The sequence below is a fragment of the Danio rerio genome, chromosome 19 (assembly GCF_052040795.2).
Source record: "Danio rerio strain M-AB ecotype USA chromosome 19, GRCz13ab, whole genome shotgun sequence".
NCBI classification, from domain to species: domain Eukaryota; kingdom Metazoa; phylum Chordata; class Actinopteri; order Cypriniformes; family Danionidae; genus Danio; species Danio rerio.
Window position 1 is genome coordinate 41,925,001 of NC_141039.2, and position 27,219 is coordinate 41,952,219.

The 27,219-nt window shown below is 35.1% G+C and overlaps 1 protein-coding gene across 23 annotated transcripts in view; it reads right to left on the reverse strand.

Annotated features, from left to right (window-relative positions):
• The window catches only part of LOC147832633 (uncharacterized), a 54,439-nt gene extending 28,915 nt beyond the window's left edge, over positions 1–25,524 (reverse strand). For 4 of the 23 annotated variants that reach the window (XR_015945416.1, XM_087295968.2, XM_087295976.2 and 1 more), the window contains exons 1-3: positions 25,458–25,524; positions 25,168–25,221; positions 24,428–24,542 (exon numbers count right to left, since the gene is read on the reverse strand). Coding sequence is in view for 4 of the 23 variants with exons in the window: in XM_087295968.2 (XP_087152094.2) it covers positions 24,428–24,542; positions 25,168–25,221; positions 25,458–25,498 (210 nt within the window). In the remaining 19 variants the exon portion in view is untranslated. Of the gene's footprint in view, positions 1–15,006; positions 15,456–22,524; positions 22,998–23,066; positions 24,579–25,167; positions 25,222–25,457 lie in introns of those variants that run through there. The other 19 variants (XR_015517079.2, XR_015945419.1, XR_015945417.1 and 16 more) reach the window with 8 other exon arrangements.
• Positions 25,525–27,219: the final 1,695 nt, after the last annotated feature.

Genomic DNA, 27,219 nt, shown 5'->3' on the forward strand with positions numbered 1-27,219 from the left:
ATCCATACATCCATACTCATTCACACAAATACACTAAAGACCATTTAGCTTACCCAATTTACCTGCACCACATGTCTTTGGAATTGTGAGGGAAACTGGAGCACCCAGACAAAACCCACGCACACTCCACACAGAAATGCCAACTGACCCAACCGAGGCTCAAACCATCGACTTTCTTGCTGTGAGGCGATTGTGCTGCCTAAATGCACCGTGATGCATTTGTCAACCCAATACACACAAATTCAATGCAGTTATATATTATTTTACACAACCATCAAAATATACTTAAAGGGAACCAAATATGGACCTTTTTACAAGATGTAAAATACCATACGTCCCTACAGCGTGTATGTGAAGTTTCAGCTCAAAATACCACACATATATTATTTTATAACTCTTTAAAACGGCCCCATTGTGCCATTGTGACTGGTACTTTAAATTCAAATTACATTGTGATCTTTTAAAAAAGGGGCGGAGCTACAAATGCCTGTGTCAGCATAGTAGCAGATTCAAAAACAAGACTACAGTCCTATGGTAATGAGTGAGAGAGCGTCAATAATGGATAGGGCTTTCCCCCTCTGATGACACATAGAAATGGAGAATGTCAATCAAAATGTTTTTGCAGACTGTTTTTATGAAGTATAATTAAACTTAATTAATACATTTTTACCATTAGAAGCTGGTTATATTCATTGACTGTTGCCCTAAACCCCTTTTAAATGTGATTTTTGCATAATAGGTGCCCTTTAATCATTTAATCAAAGTCTCTGAAAACTGTACAATCTCTCCAAATTGTGACCTTCATCAAAATACTTCATCAAAAGCTTACCTCATAAGCAATATTCAGAACTACAGTATTTTTTTAACCAACAACTCCTTCACGGCTGCACCGTAAATAAGAGGTTATTTTAAATTAGAGCTTCGCTTGAATAACCAAAAATTACATGTGTGCAGTTGAAAGGTTGTTTACAAAGGACTGTTGGAGATCGGGGAATTACTTTTGATTTCCATTAGCATCAGCGAGCAAGACAATCTCAGGATTTTACACAAATTATAATAATTCAAAGGCCTGGTCATCATTATCGTCTCTGCTCTAATTAGATCTGATTACCCCACAGCTGGTGTCTCTTGATTTGTTTTTACTCAGGAACACACAAACCCCGTCGCAAGCAGCAAACAGCTGACTTGAACTCTTAGAGGCAGATATTTGAGCTTTTTATGATGAAATATGCATTCTATATTGCTTTAGTGCATTACATGATAGGTTTGTTGTGGATCCAATTTGCATGTTTAATTTACATGATTATATTCTTTTAAATGTAACATTTAATATCTCACCATGGCTCCATTTTATGATTAAATAAAAAGTAAAACCGCAATATTTATAAATACAGGGTTAATTAAACATAGCAAATAAAAAAATCTAAAAATATATATATCTAAATATATACTAAAAATTAATAGTTAAAAGTTAACGCTTCAATTTCAATATCATTACTCCAGCCTTTAGTCTCTGATCTAATTCTCAAACAGTGTAAAAAACATTCCAGGCTCATTCTGAAAATGTGCCTCTATATACATTTCTGGAGAGCACCAAATATGCCCCAGGAGCTAGTTTTTTTTTTGTTTTTTGTTTTTTGTTTGCAGTTTTTGTTTTCGTAAATCCAGCAAACGTCGCCATGTATGCTTTTTGAGATCATAAATTTCTCTCGCTAATGCCATTCGCTTGCTGTTCTCGCGTAAATCCACTAGAGGTCTATGTCGACTGACTAACTGACTGAATGACTGACCCACCATCCTCCTTTCTTAAACCCATCCAATAATGTTTTCAAAAGCAGCGACTGACCTGCCCACCCACTTCCCTAAACCCAACTGATAGTGTTTTCAAAAGCAATCTAGAAAAAGAAAAGCCCTCACCTGATTTTTACCACATTTTCAGATTTTACTACATTCTCACCTTGTTATTTACTTGTTTATTTTATTTTTTGGCTTCAGTTTTTGTTTTACATGCTTTCTGGAATCGTTCTCACTTTACTTGACCCTGTCATTGCGGTCAAGTCCTCTCTGTGTCTCAAGTAATATCGACGTACATGGCGAGCTGAGCAAAGTGGTTACAGTGAGAAAGTGGTCTATAGGGAGGTAAGCAGTAAGCTGATATGCGCAGAAAGGAATGGCGTCATTCCACCCCGTAGCGTTTGAAAGGTTTCACAAAAGCCTCGAGTACTTTTTATGAGATTTTAACAGATTTGTGTGTGTTGAGCATGAGTTAAGACACTAGCCCCTTTCACACAGTGATACCGGTAAATATCTGGAAAATTTCCGGAACGACTTTACCGGTATATTCAAAAAAGCGCTGTTCACACAGGCGAGGACGTTACGGGAATTTTCCGGAAAAGAGCATTCACACATCCATTCCAAAATACCGATAAATTCTGACATCATTCACCACAAATGAGCTTTAAACGGCTGCGCTTGTATTTGTAAACATTTAACTAAATTACAAACACTGTGGATGATCAATATTGTGAACAACTTTCGCAGGATCACTTTCGCATGTCGAGATGTTCATAATATGTGCATGTGCAGGCGCTCACAGGTTGTTTCACAGGCACACGCAAAGCTTGAAGGTAAACAAACAACGGCTTATCATAAGCATCTCATCGATGATTATTTACACAATTTACACAATATATATATATATATATATACATATATATACATATGTACATATACGTACATATACATATATACACACACACAGAAACCATAACAAGCATTATTAAGTTTTATAAACAGATCAACAGAATGTATAGGATATATCCAGCACATGAATCAAGCTTGCCTGAAGAATTCTGATGTGTGACGTCATTTAGTATCTATATGTAAATGCACAAGTCTCTGGTATGAGTCCTGCATGCTGATGCAATGAGCCCCCAAGTGACACTCAGGTGGGAGCGACTGTGATTCAGTCATTTTGAATCTAGACTCTTATCACAGATTCTCATAAGAACTTCAGGTTGAACCCAGCTGATCCTCCATCAAGCTGAAATCTGATGCAGCGTATAGCGTTCAGCAGTCAGTTTCAATTAGCCAGGAGAGGCTAAGCCCATCGCAACACATGTTGTCAAGGCTTTGGCGAGTCAAGCTGACAGCTAACACAAACAAGCTATTTCACCACGGATTTGAAAAGGAGAGCGCCGTATCAGATATGCATTGAAAAACTCAAGATTTCACATTGTTTACACCCCAATCTGTCATGATGCCAACAGGCAGTGGCTTTCATTATTCAGCGTATTTATTTAGTATCAGAATATTCCTTGATTTAAATCAGTTCAAATATTTTTTTTCACTGTTTTCCCACTGAAGGATTTGATTTTATAGTTGTTTTTCAATGAAAATGAGTTATGCTGCTTGTGTCTTTTGCCTCAGTGTGTCTTGCTCAGTCTGAGTTTGTATTTATAGAGAAAAGTTAACAAAAATATTACATTCAGTCATTATTTACTCAGCCTGATGTTGTTTTAATGCTGCATTCCCTTCATTTTTATAGATATACACATACATACATACAGAAATAAAGCTGTTAAACTCATCAAACTCCTTTTTTCAATTCCAAGTTTTCCTTTTACATGCACTGACAAGTTTCTGCATTTCAGTAGGTGCTATGTTTACAAATGATATAGGCTTTGTATGTCTACAGTCTTCCATCTCTCTGTTTTTTTTCCTGTTGCCTCTGCTTCACTGTTGCATCACAATCTGCCAAACATTTGGTGGGAATGCAGACAGATGTTATGTGAACAAAGTCGAAATGAATATCTTTATTTTTCCTGCATGTTCACTCTGAGTTTGTATTTTTGAGAGCAAAGTCTAGATACAAATCTTGGGTGTTCTTCTGGTGCTATTTTTACTCTGCTTTGACATTAAAAAATAATGTCCTGCTCATGTCTTTTAATCAAAGTGAAAAGTATAAGATATTTAGTGATAATTCACCCAAATATAAAAGTTCTGTAATTGTTTACTCATCCTCTACTTCTTCCAAAATATGTTTGAGTTTCTTTCTTTTGCTGAACACCTAGGAAGGTATACTGAAACATGTTGGGAAAAAACATTGACCTTTATAGTATTTTTAAATATTCATTCATTCATTCATTCATTCATTCATTCATTCATTCATTCATTCATTCATTCTCCTTTGGCTTTGTCCCTTATTTATCATGGGTCACCACAGTGGAATGAATCGCCAACTATCCCGGCATGTGTGTTATGCAGTGGATGCCCTTATAGCTGCAAGTACTGGGAAACATTTACACTATGGACTGTTTTGTTTACCCAATTCACTTATAGCGCATGTGTTTGGACTGTGTGGGAAACCAGAGCACCCAGAGGAAACCCATACGAACATGGAAAATCCACATAGAAATGTCCCAGACACTGGCCCAGCCAGGACTCGAACCAGTGACATTTTTTCTGTGTGGACACAGTGCTTACCACTGGGCCACCATGACATTTATATTTTTCAATATTCATATCTTTCTTGAACAGAAAAATTCTAAATATTTACGACTATGTGAGTGTGAGTAAATAGTGAGTTTCAAATAAATCAAAATCACGTAATGGTCCTATGTGGCATGCATCATATATTTCTGGGAGAGTTATACTAGGGTTTAGTCAAGAAAAGAAAGAAATTGAATGTATATTTAAAAAAAAAAAATCTGACCTTGATCACTAACCTTCACTGCAAAACAAACAAGCACTCTGTTTTGATGAATCAAATTAATAAAACATGAAACATGATGCCTTGAAATCCCACAAAAGTATCTGTCATTTCTTGAGCTGAATATATCCAAACCTGAACTCCTGATTTTAGAACGTCATAACGAAAGTTGAGATGAAACAGTATTACTAACAAAAATGTTGCTGCCTTAATATTTTTACTCACACAAGGAAACTGACTAATGATAGAGTTAAACTTTATATAATTTACTTAGTCCAAACCTGTGTGCCTTAATAAAATTATAGTTACTAAGACGAAGACTTAAAAAGTTTAGAAGGAAAAACCTACAAAATGTCAAATGTAATTATCTGCTAAAATGAGCATTTTTATCAGGCTTCTGTGTGTAGGTTCAGTAATTTCACTTTTACAGCACAGGATACATATTTCTCATGGTCTTAAATGTAAAATAACTCATTCTAAACAGGAGGATGAGAAAAAAAAAATTTTCTACAGAAATTTCAGAGCGCACCTAGAGGTTTTTGCATCTGAACTCTTCATTTGTTGTCAGGATTTTTAGAAACAGCTTTTATTAGCTCTTTTCTTTAAACAAGAGCTTTAAGAAGGAGTGTGGCTAACACACTTACAATACCTCAGACAGACGCAATCAGAGAATTTAGCTGAAAGCAAACAGAGGGTTGTATTTTTTTTAATGTCAATTAAAAATTACAAAGGCAAACAATTTTTTTCCTTTATGACACACAGAGATGAATTGTTCACCACAAAACTAGCAACATGAGTTCACAAAATCATATTGTTAGTTTTAAATTTTATTTGTACTTTAAAGTGAACAATTAATCTGTGCAATTAATCCGAGTTTAAGTAATCTTTAATCAAAATCTGCCCAGTAGCTTCTGCTCTAAAATTGTCAGTCATTCTCAAATGATGTCAGTTTGGCGGCAAAATATACTTAGCCACACCCCCAATTATTTCTTTGCTATGGTTCAAAAATAAGAGTTAAAGTAAAACTCAGCCCCCTTACTCAGTATTCTATTACCATTGGAAATACATTATCACTGTAATAAAAGTCTGCAACAACTTTTATGCTGACTTTAAGACTTCTTAAACTTTGCATCTGTCAAAACACCATTGAAAGTTTCAATAAAGTCAATAAAAACGACACTCTTTGCGGTTATATTAATTTTTTCCGATAACACACGCTCTACTTCTGAATACCATTTCATTTGTAGTTCCTGTTTGTTATGCAAATACAGCACTAATTGGAAAAGCGCTGTCATTTTTCTGCATGGCACTCAACTCTGCACCTACACATGAGAATAAACAATCATCTTTCCAGAGTCTGATAAAAGACTTCCCTCAACTGTGAAGCGGCATCCTTCTTTGTAATGTTTTACATTTACATTCTTTGATTCCAGTATCTTCAACTGACTGATTCCACCAAATTTCCTTAAATGTCAATCTGAGAGCGTAGTGCATGATATTCTGAATAATACCCAAATCATCTGAGCTCTTACGTGCCAGACAAACAGTAATGTCAGTGTTGGATTTACAACATGAGGCTTCTATGAGAACGAAAAGTGTTAAAGGTCAGAACAACATGATGAAAGGAAAGGCTGATAAGGGTTCAGGGTTGAGATCAGCAAGGACAGGGAAACCAATTACTGGAATTCTGCTATTAGTTTATTTTCTTTCTTAGTTTTTCAGACTCCTTTCAAGAGCTCTTGTTTTAAAAAAAAGAGCTAATAAAAGCTGTTACTCAAATTATTAAACTGACATAAAACTTGTTCACTTAAAAAATGTCTTCCTGCCTTATTTTTTTGTTGAATCTAATCAGCTTTACTAGTTGTCTCAACTTACATCAACCAAGCAGACTAAAAGTATGAAGTAAAAAAAAATGTGTTGAAACCTAAATAACTTACCTAAAAAACCTAAATAACTTAACCTAAAAAAAAAAAAAGTAAAAAAAAAAGTTAAAGCAACATACACTTAATTGTTGTCTTGATTTTTTTTTTTTTTGTCATTAAATGTTTTACAGTGTTGAATCTTGTACTTTTAAAACAAGTGAAAACTGTTTATTATTTCTTAAAGGGTTGTACTTAAGACGTGTAAATAAAGTAATGCATGGGTTAACTGTAAGTGTTTTGTAAGTGTTTTTTTTACAGTTGTACTTTATTGTAAAACCGTAACTCACTGCTTTAGAAAATTTGAACTGTAAAGAACAATGTACACATAAATATGAATAAAAAATGAATGAATAAAAATGAATAAAATAAAATGAGTGCTATTACATTTATTTAGATAAACTAATTCATTCATTCATTCATTAGTCCCTTTATTAATCTGGGGTCACCACAGCAGAATAAAATGCCAACTTATCCAGCATATGTTTTACGCAGCGGATGCCTGTCCAGCCGCAACCCATCACTGGGAAACATCCTTACACTCCCATTCACACACATACATTATGACCAGAGAACCCTGAGGAAACCCACGCAAACACAGGGAGAATATACAAACTCCACAAAGAAATGCCAACTGACCCAGCCGGGGCTCGAACCAGCGACCTTCTTGCTGTAAAGCGATTGTGCTACCCACTCAATATATGTAATAGCAGCATTTATTTAAACTATAAAAGGCGATTAAAAGGTGATTAGTTGACTTTAGGGGTGGCACAGTGGCTCAGTGACCATTACCACCACACAGCAATAAGTTCGCTGGTTCGGGAACTGGTTGGGCCAGTTGGCATTTATGTGTATAGTTTGGATGCTCTCCCCGTGTTGCACTTGAAGTCTGGCAATAGTGTATGAGTGGGTGTATATGAGTGTTTTTGGGTGTTTAACAGCACTGAGTTGCGGCTAGAAGGGTAGCCGCTTCATAAAAATTATGCTGAAATAGTTGGCGGTTCATTTCACTGTGGTGTTTCCTGATAAAAATGGGACAAGCCCGAAGGAAAATGAAAGAATATATGAATGGTTGACTATACTTAACATGAGTAAACATGTTGCGTTAAAGCTATTAAGTCAATAAAAAGAAAAAAAATAAGTCAAATTAATCTGTTCTAAATTAAGTTTACTGACTTTTTAAGCAAAAAAAAAAAAAAAAATTTAAGCAAACAGGTTTACTCACAAAAAAAAGGTTTATTGGTTTAAATGAAACTTAAAACAAACAAAACGAAAACAAGATGAACATTTAAACAAAAACATAAAAGGACAAAAACAAGGATATCAGTAAATACAAGTAGAGTAATAAAAGTAAAAAGAATCAAACAATAAAAAACAAAGAATAAAAAAATTTTTAAAAATCACAGTAAACAGTGACAACAAAGTCGTGAAAGTTTTTTAAAAGTAATGTAACTTATTGCTTATTGCAGTGTATTCATTCATTCATTCATTCATCCATTTTCCTTTGGTTTAGTCCCTTTATTTATCAGGGGTCACCACGGTGGAATGAACCGCCAACTTGTCCAGCATATGTTTTACGCAGCGGATGCCCTTCCAGCTGCAACCCAGTACTGGGAAATATTCAAACACATTCATTCACATACATACATGACGGCCAACTTAGTTTATTAGTTCACCTGTACTGCAAATCATGGACTGTGGGGGAAATCGGAGCACTCGGAGGAAACCCACGCCAACATGGGGAGAACATGCAAACTCCACACAGAAATGCCAACTTGGCCAGCTGGGGCTCAAACCAGCGACATTCCTGCTGTAAGGCAACAGTGCCAACCACTGAGCCACTGTGCCGCACCTACAGTTTATTCATCAAAACATTTAATGACATGTACTGTAGCTATAGTCTAAAGGGGGGTGGGGGGGCATTCAAATAAAGCATTTGCAGTGTTTGTCTACATCTAATTCATTCTCTAGAACTTTCTCTAGACCTTTTCAACTGTTCACCTTATTTTACTCATAAACCTCAATCTCTAAAAAAAAAGCTAGAAGGAATGAAGCGCGAGTAAACACTGACGTCAAGACCAAACGCCTCTATTGAGATCATTCAGCAGAGGATTTACAAAATGTGTGGTATGTGATTGAAATAAGGAATCTAACGTGTTTATGAGGATGACTAACATTCACAAATCGCATTTCATCACCCAAAGCCTCTGCATTCAGCTGCTTTTCAAACACGCTTTCACAATTAAAGACCTAGAGCTATTTTGTTGGCACCTGACTATTTATTTATGTGGGAGATTTTTTATGCAGTCTTATTTTTGTGTTAGCAGTCAGCAATGACACTGCAAAAATGCTTTTCCTTCCTTGAGTTTCTGTTGTCTTGTTTATAGTTTAAAATATCTAAAACTTCTAAAATTGACATGCATTTTTTAGACAAGCAAAAAGTATTGTCTTGTTTACAAAATAATACGCAAAAATGAAGTAAGTTTTTCCTTAAACAAGTTAAATAATATGTCAGTTGGATAAGAAAATTAATTGTAATAATAATAATAATAATTATTATTATTATTATTATTATTATTATCCTTTAAATATTTTTTTACTCAATTGTCAGATTATTTTGCTTGTTTTAAGCAAAAACTCACTTAATTATGAATATTACTTCTAAAAAGAAGACAATTTTTGCTTGTCTAGAAAATGCTTCCTGATTTAAAAATCTTTAGATATTTAAGCTAGAAACAAGACAAAAATACATTAGTAAGACAAGCTTTATTGCCGTTTTTGTGTAGGTAGGCAGGTAGGCAGGTACAGTTGGTAGGTACTGTAGGTAGGTGTCAAATAAATGGCATCCCAGTCAGCCCCTGCTGTGAGTTGATTTGGCCCAAGGAGCTGGGTTGATGTGCTCGATAAAACTTTAAAGCAATAATACCCCGGAAAATAACCCAGATTTGGATTACATAGCGCTACTCAAAAACTACCCAAGACTCAGAAAATAACCCCCAAAAGTTACCCAAATGCCTCAATTCAACATTTGGGTAGAAATAATAACCTCTGAATTTTTTAGTGTGTAATATATCATTTTAAACTGGATAACCTGATGCTTCATCTGATATTCCAATTTTACATTTTGTTGTCATCAAACAGACCGAACATTTTCCATTTAAGAAAAACAACTTAAATAATGTAGCATTCAGGTAATGCAAACAAATCCTATAGAACAGGGGTCTCAAACTGCTGGCCCGCGGCCCATTTATGCCTATATCCACTGTACTATATATCCGGTTAACTTTCGGTTTCTCTCAGTGTGCGGTTGAGAGTAATGCACATGCAGATTGTTTCTGGGGCTGATTTAAGCATTGAGATTTAAGTGAGTGCTCTATTTTTAATAAAGCTCTATTTTTTATTTTTATTTTCAAGGGTCATTTGACTATAATCAGTTTAAACTGCCTGTATTTTGTTGTACAAACACTTTTTCATGGCTTACACCTTATGCTGGTGGTGTAAATATGATCATTTAGCTAATATTCGATTCAAATGGTCTCATTAAAAGATTTTCCTAATATGCATATTAAGATTCGTATAGAAAATGTGTATTAGTAAACCTTTACTGCTGGCTGAATTGAATATGTTAGAGTAAATGTCAATAAAAATATATACATACTTTTCCCCTCTTTGTTGTAGTTTTACAAAAAAAGAAATGTTTAGAAGAACAATTGCCAGTAAAGTCAATAAAGTTACCCAAACTCTTTTTTGCTGTCTTACACTATCTGTTAAAATTTTGGTTGGGCAACAATTGATTGGGACATAATAGTTATTATGCCTATTATTATACACTGTAAAAAATGGACGTGATTTCAACGGTAAAAAACTATAAAAATGCTACAGTACAAATCCGTAACCTGGTTAACTGTATGTTTCCTTAATATATATGGCGAATAACCGTAAATTGACTTTCCCAGTATTCCCTGCAGGGCACATCACTTTTTATGCATTTTGTTGACATTAATATGGATTTTTTTAGTTGTTTCCCCATCAGTTATGTACATTAGAGATTTATGTTACATCTAATGTTGATAAACAATGTTTATTTCATGACTTTTATTTTATGCGGGTTACCATACTGGTGTTTAGTAGCTGTGTGAATGACACTGAGCACCTTCTAAAGGCTGATACTCTTTTCTGATTGTGATGAGCATTGGCTCAATATGTAACTTCCTCATCACTACCTGCATGTGGGTGTGCTAACGTGACTAACCGTGTAACAAAAGATGTGTAGATGTTGATAATTCAAAATACAGACATATTACCTCTATAAATTATTAAAATAATTACATTTTGTTAAATTAATAAAATTAATAATTTTCCTGTAAAAATGAAAATTACTTTTACGGTTTGTACCGCGTTTTTAACTGTAAAGTACTGGCAACCACAGCTGCCGTTTATTTACCGTAAATTTTACGGATTTATTTTTTTTACAGTGTACTGTAGTATTTTCATAGCCATTTAAACTACCCCTTCAATATGTACAACAAGAAACAAAAAGGAGCTTTGACTGCATATACTCTGGGGAAAAATGTCTGAGTGGATCAGGTTTTCACATTTTCTTGTGCTTGAATGTTAAAGTAGCCCTCATATGAATTGTCAGTCAATGCTAGGGCCCCCCTGCACCAATTTGAGTTTGATTCCCTGCTGTAGAAATACAGGGGTTAAAAATAGGGGGGGTCATCATAGTGAAAGGGGGAAATTAGGATGGTTATAACTGGGCAACGGGCTGAATTGAACTGAATTTTATTTGACAGATTTTAGACAAGCTGTCCAAAAATACAAGTATCCCATACATTTTAAAAATAAAAACTGTCGAGGATAAAAACACAAAGCCCTGGGCTTTTTTCCTTTGTGGCCCTCGCTGATAAATAAAACAAAGTATAGCTTCAAAATACAGAAGATGCACAAAACAAACAGTACCTCCACAATTTTAAAACAGGAATAAAAAAAACTCACAAATAGATTCCTTCATTCATTTATTTTTCTGTCCGGCTTAGTCCCTCTATTAATCGGGGTCGTCACAGCGAAATGAACTGTCAACTTATCCAGCATTTGTTTTACGCAGCGGATGGCCTTCCAGCTGCAACCCTATTCCAAATCAAGTAACATATTAAATAAAACCACCATGCAAACTAATAATCCTCATCAAACCACCATATTTTGATAAACCATCTTTTGGATCAGTGGTTAGTGCCTCAAAGCAAGAAGCTTGCTTATTCGAGTCCCAGCTGGGTCAGTTGCCATTTCTGTGTGGAGTTTGCATGTTCTCCACATGTGCTCATGGGTTTCCTTCGGGTCCTCCGGTTTCCTCCACAGTCCAAAGACATGTGGTACAGGTGAATTGAATAAACTACATTTGAGCGTAAGTTGTGAATGAGTGAGTGTGGGCGTTACCCAGTACGGGGTTGCAGCTGAAAGGGCATCCACTGTGTGAAACATATGCTGGATAAGTTGGCGGTTCATTCCACTGTGGCGACCCCTGATGAATAAAGGAACTAATGCTGAAGGAAAATGAATAAATACATTGTAACTATTTCACAATATTACATGGTTTTTGTGTATTTGTGATCAAACAAATAGAGTGAGTAGTAGAGATATCTTCAAAGAAAATCAAAAACCATATGCAGTATATACAGTATATAAAGCCTGCAAATCCCAGGTAAAATTATTCTTTTTGAAAAGAGCCCAAAAAAGATCAAACACACGGTGAAGCTCTCTTGAAAATGCCCCACACTGCACCTCTACTTCATTTCTGCCAGTGTTGTATATTCATGCGGCTCTGTTTTTATTCAGTACTCAACAGAATGTACAGTGATATAGAGTTCATGTAGCTTTCTTATTTCCGCAACTATAAACCAAGCAAATGGTTTGCTGTGTACAGACTGTTCCTCCCTGGGAACACGGGGACTAAAAGAAAAATCAATAGTGAAAGAAATTCTCTCCATGCCTGTCATGCCTGATTTGATGGATTTCAGAGAGAGACGGCAAATGAAGTGGCACTTCCGCGTCTCTGTTTATGCTCATATTTCCAGGAATTCCATTTCTTCTTCCTTCTATCTGCAACCTCCCAGACACACTGATACTTCACAGACTTCATCATCCCATTCTTCACACACACACGCACGCACGCACGCAAACACTTTATCATTCTCATTTTGAAATTTAATCTCTTCTGTTTTTATTTTTTTGTCCCTTACAGTGAAATGTGTCCTGGATGAAACGCATATACTCCATAAAAACATTCTTTCATTTTCCTGCAGCTTAGTTCCTTATTTTTCAGGGGTCGCCACAGTGAAATGAACTGCCGATCATTCCAGCATATGTTTTAAGCAGCAGAAGATGCCCTTCCAGCTGCAACCCAACACTAGAAAACACCCATACACTCTCACATTCAAAGACCACGCTCAATTCAGTTCATCCAATTCACCTATAGCGCATGTCTTTAGACTGTAGAGGAAACTGGAGCAGCCAGAGGAAACCCACACCAACGTGAGAACATGCAAACTTGAACCAGCGACCTTCTTGCTGTGAGACGACAGTGCTAACCAGTGAGCCACAATGCCACCCTGAAACCATTCAATAAAATAATGTGATTAAAGTAAATTTTTGGTTTTATTACATATTATAATATAACTTATCAGTATTTGTGTTTCAGTCATTTATGATTTACGTCCTTATTATCGATGTTGGCATATATTTTTTCTGCTTTGTATTTTGGTTGCATCTAATATAGGGTTAGACAATGCCATCGTCCATTGCCGATAGCCGACAAACTTCACAGTGCTGAGCCGGCATCGCGATCCATCGCCCCGCCTCACATTTATATTAACTTATTATTTGCATGTCATCTTAATAGCAATAACAGTCTTTTCATGAGCTGTGTTAAATGTTACATATAGCTGCACGACTGACAGCTTTGTGAGGATTAATTGAAGGAATATACAGCACTTCTCACGCTTAAAATGTGTAGATTCAGTGGCAAGCGCTGTTACCTGCAAACCCCGGCCCATAGACTTTACAGTGAATGGCTTTAGACATTTTAATAGCGGACTTGAAGCCACTGGAAGTCTTTTATCCACTCTTGGAAAAGTGTAAATGGTGGATTAACATTCAGCACATGATCACTAATAAGATGTGTCATTATTAGTAACTTTAGGTAAATTTATTTTCATTCTCTCATCTTCATCGCTTCACATTTTCGCAGTTTTAGCTGCTGTGGGCAGAAGGCATTGACTGTGTGATTGACAACTGATATAAACCAATCATTCGCATTCAGTTCTAGAGCAGTGAGCCAATGAGAAAAGCACAAAGGCGGGGCAAACAATGCAGGCTTTTTTACTTCAGCAAGTTCACATAACAACTGTTTTAATCTGTTCCTCAGTGCTGAGTTTGGCGTTTTTAGGTGCAAAGATTCATTTTGCACAAATGTCTCCTAAATTCGTGAAGATTTTGCATTGAAAACAATGAAAATGTATGCACTACAGTGAACTTCAACCAAACTCTCATGATTGATAGGTGGTCATTTGTTTGTAACTTTATGTATTTATGGTTTGGTTGTGGGTAAAGCAAAGACCATGTGGGTCAAGTAGTGAAAACGGCAGGCTACAATTAATTAATTAGTTATGAATTAATTGATATTTAACAACCACCCCCACCCCCTGCCTATGATGACAATGGCATTGTCCATCGCGATGTTTCACATTAGACATCATGCCAAATTGGTCAACATCTCCGATATGCAATCTACTTTTAACTTATACTTCAGTAATGATTCTGAAAATTCGGTCCCACTTTATATTAAGTGTCCTTAACTACTATGTACTTACATCAAAAAATAAATACAATGTACTTACTGTGTTTATAATGTACTTGAGAACACTTGGGGTGCTTTTGAGTTGGGATAGAGGTTGGGTTATGGACAGGTTTAGTGGTATGGGTAGGTTTAAGGGTGGGTTAAGGTGTAAGGGATGGTCAACAGTGTATTTACAAATGTAATTACAAAAGTTAATTACAGATGTAATTACATACATGTATTTAATCAAGCATAAGTACATAGTAAATACATGTATCTACTAAATAAGTACATTGTTACAAATTTGTAATTCCTGTGTAAGTACATATTAGTTAAGGCCACTTAATATAAAGTGGGACCGAAAATTCTACTTTGAATTGCAGGAATAAAGTACATTGGGAAAATCAATTGAAATTGAAAGCGGTTGTTTTTATTAACGTTTAACAATATTGTTGATTATATTATATTATTGATCAAATAAATAGATGTTTTTGAGCCAAAGAACCCTTTAAAAAACACTCAAGACATAATGAAGTAAAGCTCACTAATTTTCAATTAATGAAAAAAATAATACTATATAATATTTTACAAAAAAATTTTATGATCAAATAAATACAATTTTTGTGATTTGCACTTTTTCTCCAAAATACTGAAAAGTCCCACTGATCCCTTTGACTGGTACAGTACATCACAGGCTCTTTGCAACAGCCCTACATCACTGCATGAGCACAGAAAGCACGCTCCAGCTTGTCTTTGGATGGATTCCTGGCTCAGATGCATCATGTAATAGATCTGGATCAGTAGTGGCACACCATCGTTCCCCAGAGGCAGCGGCTGAGACACGCGCTGGAACTGTGCACTCAGCACAAGGGGAAATAAAGCATTAAATAAATCCTGCATCTCGACTCTCGTTCTCTCGGGCCAGATCAAGCGCTCCATCAGGGGAAATGTGAGAGGAGCAATATTATAATAGGCTCCCTTTTACACTAACCTGAGGAGACAAAAGTCATGGTGAAGGAAAGAGGTGGAGGCAGACGTGCATTACTTGTGCTGCTTCCCTCCAGCGCTTATGATTCACTGCGAGTCAGGCTCTCATCCACCTCTCACAGGCCCACACTTAATGCCACAGAACAGGTGAATACCGGCTAGGAAGAGGTGGATGCATACAGGCAAACATCAGCATGTGGATGCAATTAGATGATAGTTCAATCTCAGAAATAGATTTTCTGATTTCTAATTTTATTTTGCAGATAGCAGATGTGTCAGATCAACTGCAGGTGGGAGTCAGGTAAAAACAATGTAAATACTGATGTTCTCAAAACGTTTAACATTACAACTAATGATTGCTATTGTGCATGGTTTAAAGGGGGGCTATTGTGCAAAAATCACTTTTATAAGGTGTTTAAACATAGTAGAGTGGTAACAGTATGTGAATATAGCCAGCCTCTAATAATTATTATTAATTAATTCTATTTTTTTGCAGAAACACTTTGATTGATATTCTCCCTTTATACGTGTCATCAGAGGGGGAAAGCCCCGCCCATTAATGACAATCTCTCCCTCATTAGCATAGGATGTTACTCTTGTTTTTGAATCTGCTACTATGCTGAGGCAAAGTATTTGAAGCTCCACCCTTTTTTTGAAAAGCACACATTCTGATTTGCATTTAAAGCGACAGTCACCAAACTGATCCAATTTGGGTCTAAGCCAAAAAGGGGCAGTTTCAATAAGTTATAAAACATTTTTTTGTGTGGTATCTTGACCTGAACTTCAAAAACACACTCTATGGACATAAAAGATTTGTTTTACATCTTGTAAAAAGGGGCATTATGTCCCTCTTTTAATACATCAGTGAGTTTTGTTTTTACTTATCTATCTATCTATCTATCTATCTATCTATATATATATATATATATATATATATATATATATATATATATATATATATATATATATATATATATATATATATATATATATATATATATATATATATATATATATATATATATATATATATATATATATATATATATATATATATATATATATATATATATATATATATATATATATATATATATATATATATATATGTATGTATATATATATATATATATGTATATATATATATATATATATATATATATATATATATATATATATATATATATATATATATATATATATATATATATATATATATATATATATATATATATATATATATATATATATGTATATATATATATATATATATATATATGTATATACATACACACACTCAACACTTATAAAAATGTATAGGGTTTGTTCAGGGCTGGACTGGGACAAAAAAATTAATAATTGGCCCTGGCATGTTAGGCCAGAGCGGCCCACTACATACAATCAAAATGCTACCCATATGTGCATGCTCTTGACTATGTTTAGCAACTCCCGTTGTATAAAAGCACAAAAGCCATATTTAGAAAATAATGAGAGCTGACAAATTAAAAATGTAAAAAATGTAGTCTATTATTACAATAAAATTATAATTTACAGAACGTCCATCTTGTGTGTGCCTGTGTGTTTTGAGGGAGTCAATATTAAATAATGAACATAACAAAAACTGCCTGCTGATGTACACAATTAGTGTTGATTAACAAAATAAAGTTAAATAATAAAAGCAATGTGTCAGAGACCCTTAAAAAGTTAAAACATTCAACTCGACAGCGAAACATCAGTCAAATGAATTTAAATGATTAAAAAATGCAACAAATATTTATGTGGGCCTGCAAAACCAAATTAAAAAAATATATTAATTTTGCTTAGTAAGTTGCACACCAGTTTGATAATGTATAAGTATCATTATTTATACATGCAGCTCATCCTGAACTCTGCGACCAGGATTCCTCAATAAATCAGGTAGAAAAATTAATAGCTTACTAAGCTTTCATGGGCGAATCAGATCATGAGAAAATGATCAGCACGGCCCAAAAAAGTATGTTGTCCCAGCAGGAAACTGCCTGGGCTACCAGATGGCCAGTCCGACCCTGGGTTTAAGACTAAAAAAAAAATTAAGTTCTTCAAGTTCCGTAAGTTCTTTAACAGAATCCACCACAATTTTGTGGATCTTTTATAATTATTGACGCAGGAACAGACACAGATATTGTAAAAAATAAATAAAAAAACCTTCACAGACAGAGAAACAAGTACACGCCTAAACCACGACGAATGAAGTTCTGCACAAGACTTTTGGCCAGCGGAGAAATTAAAATGGTCGTGCCCAACTGAGTCTGGTTCTCTCAAGGTTTTTTTTCTTCACTACCATCAGGTGAAGTTTTTTTTTCCCTCTTCGCTGTCGCCACTGCCTCGCATGGTTCAGGATTGGTAGAGCTACGCATCGATGAATTGGCTCTTCAGTGTTTGAACTCTCAGTAATGATTAAATCACACTGAACTGAGCTAAACTGAACTTAAACACTAAAAACTGAACTACACTGTTCCAGTTACTGAACCACACTGTTCCAGTTACTATGACCATTTATGTGAAGCTGCTTTGACACAATCTACATTGTAAAAGCGCTATACAAATAAAGCTGAATTGAATTGAATTGAATTAAAATTTGGTGGACGAGGACACATTCATTGTTTTGGAGTGCAAAAGAGTCGTCCGTTTTAATTATTATTTTTTTCTAAATGTTGCTGACAGAATTAATCGGTATATAAACACTACAGTCACATTAAATAAAATATTGCAATTTTTTTATTATTTTTTAACTATGGTAATTATGTATGGCTGTCAATATTGAGAAAAACACAAGAAACATGAAACATTCTATTCTATGGTGGTAAAAAAGCTGTTTTACATGTACTGTTTTAATTCCCACAAACCTATACAGTAAGTTCATTATAACCATATTTTCTACCAACCTTTATGACACACATACGTAACTGTACTGGCAGATAACTGATTATAATCTTATTTATGACGGTGCAAATCTTACAGCAACAGATCATTTTTAAACCATATCAGTGCTCAGCAAATTCTGTTTAAGTGCCTGCTGTGGCTTATTCAAAGCAACTCAGTAAGAAAATCCTATAATGTGTTCTCCAAGCCAGCAGTAACCTCTCTATAGTCCTGCATCCACAGAGTACAGAATAAAGATTGCTCTGAAAGCAGCCCATTATCCAGCGTGACTTCATACTGGCCTTAAGGGATATCAGACAATTGTTGCCTGAAACTTTATAGAATATACGTCCACCAAACAGGCTTTCGCATCTTATTACCTTGAATAGAAACTATTGTTTTGAAAAGTTTGTGTTCTCATTTTGGTTGATTTGCTAAGCAGTTTTCTGCGGTTTGTTCTGGGATGGCATCCAATTTAGTTTTGTACTCTCTTCCACAAATATAAAAAAGGAGAATTACAGTCACTTATAGGGGTAGTTCACCATAAAATAACAATCCTCTCATCATTTGTTCACCCTAACGTCAGTCCTGCAGGACTGTCTTTCTTTTGCAGAACACATAAGATGGCATTTCCAGACACAGGACTTCACTTATATTCACCGCAAGGACAAATATTTAAAAAAATTACATTCTTTAAAATGAGTGACAAGGTGGCCCAGTGGTTAGCACTGTCACCTCACAGCAAGAAGGTTGCTGGTTCGAGTCTCAACTGGGCAAGTTGGCATTTCTGTGTGAAGTTTGCTTGTTCTCCCCATGTTGGCATGGGTTTCCTCCACGCTTGACAATTTTACTATGGCCTAGGACAGTGGTTCTCAAAGTGGGGGTCAGGACCCTCCGAGGGGTCGCGGGGCGATGAAGGGGGGTCGCCTGGTGATTTCCAAAAATCTATTTATTTTTATTAAACCATAAGAATTAACATATTTTATCCATAACTATACTGAAAATAAAAATAGTCGTTTATAGTTACTATATACTATATAGTAGCTTATAGTTAATAGTTCTATTGGATTGCGACCCCTGGGGTAATTACATTATATTAAAGGCAGCAATAGCGTCAGATGCATTTGGATTTTATAACATCAGGTTATACTTTCTAGCACATTTAAAGCACTGACACAAATTTAATTGGTGTGTCTGCGTCATGCATGCAAGGTTTCTGTATTTATAACCACCTCAGAGGATATTAGGGGTCGCGAGTCACTGGCATTGTTATTTTGGGGGTCGCGGGCTGAAAAGTTTGGGAACCCCTGGCCTAGGAGGTGGGGGAGTGGATAGACTGGGGCATGCTAAAGATCATTTCAACTTAGTGTGCCTGGGAGGTGCGAGAGCTTTTTCCACATTTTATGTTACAGCCTTATTCCAAAATGGAATAAATTTATTTATTTCTTCAAAATTCTACACAAAATACCCCATAATGACAATGTGAAAAAAAGATTTTTTTTAATTGTTGCAAAGTAAAAAAAAATTTTAAAAGCTGAAAAAAAATAAATAAATCACATGTACATCAGTATTCACAGTCTTTGCTCAATACATTGCTGATGCACCTTTGGCAGCAATTACAGCCTCAAGTCTTTTCGAATATGATGCCACAAGCTTGGCACACCTGTCTATGGGAATTTTTGCCCATTCCTCTTTGCAGTACCTCTCAAGCTCTATCAGGTTGGATGGGAAGTGACGGTGTTCAGCCATTTTCAGATCTCTCCAGAGATGTTCAATAGGATTTAGGTCTGGGCTTTTGCTGGGCCACTCAAGGACATTTACTGAGATGTTGTGAAGCCACTCCATGGATATTTTGGCGGTGTGCTTTGGGTCATTGTCCTGCTGGAAGATGAACCGTCGCTCCAGTCTGAGGTCAAGAGTGCTCTGAAGCAGGTTTTTATTCAGGATGTCTCTGTAAATTGCTGCATTCATCTTTCCCTTATCCTGACTAGTTTTCCAGTTCCTGCTGCTAAAAATATCCCCACACATGATGCTGCCACCACCATTCTTATGGGGTATTGTGTGTTGAATTTTTTAGGAAATAAATGAATTTATTCCATTTTGGTTGCAGACTTATTCCTTGGCAGTTTGTGGGTCCTTTACTAGGCCTTTTCCCCTTAGCAAAAGAAACTTTTCAAAGACTTTTGTTTCTTACTCATTTTACTAGCTTGTGGGTTACATTTAAGCCCTCAAATGACCAAGATGTAACAGAGAGAATATGGTGATTTTTCAAAATAAAAGATCATTCAGACTCAGATAATAAATAAAACAGAAATAATTAATGATTTCTTGTGTGGCCTGGTACCAATTGATTCACAGATCAATACTGGGGGTTGAGGATCACTGCTGAAATCCATCGATTGTATAAAAAAATAACACTATCAATTTTAATATAATTTTAACTGCAACACCAGCTATATTTTCTTCATGTTTTAAATGGTTGGCTTCATAAACATCTGGCAGTAGCATTGATCTAACACAAAGAACAAAACAAACAAACAAGGTGATGCGTGCATCCACTTAATGAAAGCAGAAATAACCATGGCCTGTCTGCCTTTTAGTAAATGTAAAGCACATGTGAAGTAGCGCATTTCTCAAACTTCAGAAGCCGCACACTTTAGCGCTCTTCTGAAAAAGGTATCGTCATAGGTGAAACATGTTAAAATGCGCACCAATTTCCACTTGGAGAATAGCCTTGACACTCAGCAAAGTGTGACTGAAACATTCAAGACTGGACTGTGCGCTGACCACACGTTGAGGTGTGCAAGGTCATTTGGATTGCTATCAAAGACGAGCGAGTTTCTGCGCATTCATCCGTGAAAAGAGTAAATGAGCTGCGAAAATAAATCTTACATCAAAGTAGGTGGAGTTCCAGAACAGACCCGGCGACTGCGTAATCGACACAGGCCAATGAGAGCTTGAGGGAAGAGTCAAGTTGAGCTTGTCATTTTGCTACACGTGTGGACATACACTGTAAAAAAGGCTGAGTTCCACACAATTGCTCCATGTTGTCTCAACACAAATCGACTAAATTAACTTAATTGCGTTTACAAATTTAGGTGCTTTTTTACAAATTTACTGTGCACATACAGTTGGTCAGAATTATTAGCCCCCTGAATTATTAGCCCTCCTGTTTGTTTATTTTTTTCCCAATTTCCATTTAACTGAGAGAAGATTTTCAACATTTCTTAACATAATAGTTTTAATAACTCATTTTTAATAACTGATATTTTATCTTTGTCATGATGACAGTAAATAAAATTTTACTAGATATTTTTTAAGACACTTCTATTCAGCCTAAAGTGACATTTAAAGACTTAACTAGATTAATTAGGTTATTTAGGCAGGTTAGAGAATTAGGCAAGTTATTGTATAATGATGGTTTGTTCTGTAGACTATCGTAAAAAAATATATATAGCTTAAAGGGGCTAATAATTTTGTCCATAAAATTGATTTAAAAAAAATCAAATTTGCTTTTATTTTAGCCGAAATAAAACATAAGACTTTCTCCAGAAGACAAAATATTATCAGACATACTGTGAAAATGTCTTTGCGGTGATAAATATCATTTGGCAAATATTTAAAAAAGATTAAAAATTCAAAAGGGGCTATTAATTCTTCAGCTGACTGCACGCGCACCTCACGAAATAGAGGTGCCATTGAGATATTATTTTAAATGACAGGGGGCAGTCAAGAAAAACAGTAAAATCAGTAAAAAAAAAAAAGTAGAACGTTTTCGGAACTACGTCATATTATTAATATCATTGAAGATTTTTAAACGAATTATTTTTTATTATTATTGTTATTATCATTTATTATAACGATTTTTGTAACCATTCAAGATTTTTTAAATCAAACTTTGATGCATCACTTGCCTTTGTTCATATCATGGACAGTTCTATCTATTAACGTTAAATATTAATGGCAACAGTACATGGATTGCTCTAATTTTATATTTTTTATTATGGCAAAAATTAAGGCAAACAAAGTACACTAACTAAAAATAATGTTTTTTTTTTGCCCACTCAACAATTCACACATTACTGCCTAGCTAGTTTCTGTCCTCTACTTACAAGCTAAAATGGCAATAATGTTGCAACAATCCTGACCATTATTACCCCAAAAAAAAGAGCCTAGAAATTGGGCATCAATACATTCTAAACTAATATGTTATATATAGTCCTTTCCAGTTATCAAAGACAAACTTTGTAACTTAATTATAGTTTTGTAAATATTAAATAGTTTTACATTCAAAATTGTAATATTTACATCAGTGTAAAACCTAACCTATGAATGAAACGTGGCAATGCGCGAACTGTTCACCTGAGTCTCAAAAAATTGTGCACTCCACCAGCCGAAATCATGTCGCGCACACCGAAAGCATCACATTCGCCGAGCGCTCAGAGTTCTACAACAAAAAGCTGATTGACTATTGCATGTTGTTCTCATTTGCAGTTGTATTACCGCAAATTACAATTAGAGTGGTGAAATAGAACTACAACACCACGAAAACCAAGCAACAACAACAACAACAAAGTATTTTAATGAGCATTAGATGTAGAGTTACATTTAGGAAAAATAAGACCTGTGCAAAAATATTCAAGACCTACAACAGCAAACTTAGGACTTTTTAAGGCCTAAAATTTTACCTTTTAAATTGTAGACTTTTTCAGACCTAGCGGAAACCCTGGTCATGTTTTTTGGGTCCCCTAAAACATTTTTGTTGTGTTCTGTGCTATTTAAAGTGTTGTGAGTTTAATTAATTTGTTTTTGTTGTGAGAAAATGCAGTGCATTTTTTTTTTATTTATTTTTTTTGCATGTGATGATTTGTGCTCACAATCAAAAGGATCAAGATCTTTTCTCAGTTTGATGGTGTTTTTTGTAATTGCATAGGTTTTCTTAAATTGCCACATGTTAAGCTCTCTTGGCCACCATAATAAACAGCTGATTAAACAATACACAGCTACGATGAGTAAATTTCGAAGTAATTTAAGTATACACTCAATATGCGAATCACAAAATTATGTTTGCTGGTTATTCAAACTACTAATTTAGTTGTTGGATATACTTTGAACTGTATATTCTCTTCATCAAGGTTTCTTTTCTGTGAGATCGACATATTCATCCATTTAAATGACTGCTTTGCAGTGGTGCATTTTAAAGCAGGCATTTAAATGCTTTTGTGTTTCACAAAAATAAGAAAATGCTGGGTTATTATGCAATGTTGGGTCAAAAATGGACAATCCCAAAGTTGGGTAAATTTTTTTCCAATTTATTAAATTTAAAATTCCACTTTTTGACCCAATGTTGCATTTGTTACTTTTTAACCCAAGCATATTTAATAGTGTAGATGAAAAAAAAAAATCACTACAAAGATATTAAATTATGCATTGTGTGTGTGTGTGTGTGTGTGTGTGTGTGTGTGTGTGTGTGTGTGTGTGTGTGTGTGTGTGTAAACTGCACTACAGCTATCCGACACTTCAAAGCAACCTCGCATCTGTGTATGAAAGCACAGGGAATGGCTGTGTTTTCCCAGAGAGCAGAGAACATGCAGTGCTTTTTCATGTGATCACTTCAGTCAGGTGACAGGCCGATCCCACACCCCCACACCTGTGTTTCTGCCTCACACTCCACCAACAACTGAGAAATGACACAACGTGATGGAAAGTGAAACAGACCACGGATGCTTTTTAAAACAGAACAACAGGAGGTATAAATGGCACATTATAGTTCAATCTTCTAAACTTTCACCAGCACGGCGCTATAGGTTTTCTCCCATCGTTACTGTAGCATTTCCCAATTCACTCTGTTCTTGCCACAATAGATTAAATCTAAAACACTCTACCCACATCAAAAAGCTATTCACGCTCGATGGTATGCATGCTCAACCATGATGCAAAGTTTTTCCGGCAGATCAAAAGGTGGAGGAACAGCGAGATGCAAAGGTTCTCGGCATTCAGAGACACTGGGAGTCATTAATCTGAGCTAAACTCATCGTTTACACCCGCAAAATGACTAGATTTACGCCAACTCACTTGACCTTTTTCGCCAACTTCAGTCATCAGGGGTTTAAATGTCACGGGCGAGCTGCTACAGAAGATCCGGCAGGAGAGCAGCAGGAAGCAGTCGTTCTGACATGGATTCACACGTCTGTACACAGCATGATGTACATTATGAGATTAAGACCTGAATAGAAAACATACAAAAAATATGAACACACCAATATGGAGTTTTCGACTCATAACTGATCATTCGAATTTGGAGGCAGATAGCAAAAATATTAAAAGCTTTAAGGTTAATTACAGGTAAAGCTAATTAGACAAGTCATTGTATAACAGTGGTTTGTTCTGTAGACAATCAATTGTATTTATTTAATTATTTGACATGGATATCCAACACAGGCTCATTCTAAAAATGTAGCCCTGCATATGTTTCTGGAGATTGCGAATTATGTAGCCAGAAGTCTGTATGGCTGTATTTTATCTTTAAAATGAACCCTACGGACCAGTATGACACAGTACCCATGTTAGTCGGCCCGTAAGTTGGCGGACTTGAGATGCAGAGCAAAGCTGACCACGATGACAGGATTAGAGTCTGGTCAAGAATGGTTCCATAAAAAGTAAAAACATAAAAAATATAAACAAGTAAATAACAGGGTAACAGGGTGAGAATGTGTGTTTTTTTACAGTGTAGGTTTTAAACCCATAATTTTAAAGGCTTGTGTTGTGACCATTAAAAAAAATATATAGTGCTGAAGGGCGCTAATAATACTGACCTTAAAAATCGCTTTGACAAACTTCTTGCTGTATTAAATTTTGTTTGGGAAATACTAAAAACAGAAAAACTCATTAATCATTAACTTAATCATTAACCAAAAGTCAAAATACCAGTAAATTTATATTAAAAAGTGGCAGCTTGCAGGTACTGTACATGAGTTCAACCATCAGAAGTAACAGAAATTGTCAGCTTAAAGATATTGGCTAATTATGTTATTGGAAGTCAAATGGTACCCTCTCCAACAACGCACTGGAAACAGATTATCAAAACATATTTACAAACACTTACAAAAGGGAAACAGGAAACAGGCCGATGACAATATATGACATGGAGGTTAATCATTCATGGCGAAACCAAGAACTAACTAAACTCGGGGATATAAATACACAGGTCATAATTAGACTGATTACAAACAGAGTGAGACACAGGTGGAACTAATAAACACTAACAAACGGCGGAAAACAGAATAAGGAATCATGGAACATGGAACACTCGACAAGGGAAAAACAGGAGCCTGACTTTGCGCTAGTAACAACAACAATAATAAAAATAACATTTATTGGCCGATGTTGATGTGACTGCTTATATATAATGTGCATCCCTAACATAAAGACTGACGAAAGAAAGATCTGAATAGAGTGCATAGCTTTCAACACTCAAAGTTAAAAAGATTATTATAAATTATTTTTTAAAAACAGTGCTAGCAAATGTTTAATGGTCAAAATGGATTGTGAATAATTGCAGAGACAGCCAATGAAGATGATAGGCTGGCATTATGCAAATGAGTTGCAGATCTATATTGATAAGTAACAGAAGTGAATCTGGAATTTCTGACAAGTTGTTTAGACAGTTCAGAGTTTACTATTTTTAGTTGTTTTTTTGTTTTTATTATTTTAAATTAACCTGCTCACATATATACTCACACCTGCAGCCTCCCCACGATGTTCCACATCGAAGGATTTGCTCTTCAGTGTTTGGACCTTCAGCAGTGAGATTTAAACCCCACTGAACTAAACTAAATTGAACTTCAACTCTGAAAACTGGACTGACACCGTTTCAATTGACTAGAACTTCTATGTGAAGCTGCTTTGACATAATCTACATTGTAAAAGCGCTATAGAAATGAAAAAACATGGAATTGAATTGAATTGAATTAAGAAACATCTGCATTACACACGGTATGGAATAATATATTCGAAAAAGCATATAGGGGCATATACAAAATAATAAGTACATGTTGGTATATTTATACATAATACATACATTCCAAATGATAATTATTTCCAACATATTTAAAAAAAAAATCCCCAAGTTATTTAAAAGGAGAGTTCACCCAAAAATAAAAATGTACTCGCTATGCCTTTACGAGTTTCTACTTCTGCTGAACACAAAGGAAGATATTTTGAGAAAAGGAACCTGTAACCATTGAATTTCTACTATGGAAGTCAATGGTTACACTCAGTTAAAATAGTTGAGTTAAAAACACCCCAACATATAACCCAGCTATGTTTATAATAGCACTTTCTTACCTATAGGTAGGGTCAGACAGAATTTGCAGGCATTTTTTGCTATTTCTGCTGAAAACTTAAAATCTGCGGATTTATGCGGATCAATTTTGGGAGAATCATAAATAAAAACTTTAATATTTGATATAAAAAATAATACATTTTAAACTTTTATTTAATGTTTACAATGCAAATCCGATTAGATTTAAACAAAACCAGTCTCTAATATAATTTCTCTACGAAAAAAATGAAAATAATACTTGACACACTGTTTTGTAAATTAATCATATGAATAGTTTTATATTAGTCAGTAATATTACTGAAATTAATGTAAAAACTGAATAAATATCGATTTACACACATTTACTCAAGTAAATAAACAGAATCACTGATGGGCTAAAAATCTGCGGAATTCTGCCCGTGCACATTCCGTGTGGGCCCACCTATGGGTTATTTTAATATTATATGTTATTTTGATTAAACGTTAACTTACCCATACTGGTATTATTATTGCTACTATTACTAGTACTGATACTATTTTGTAT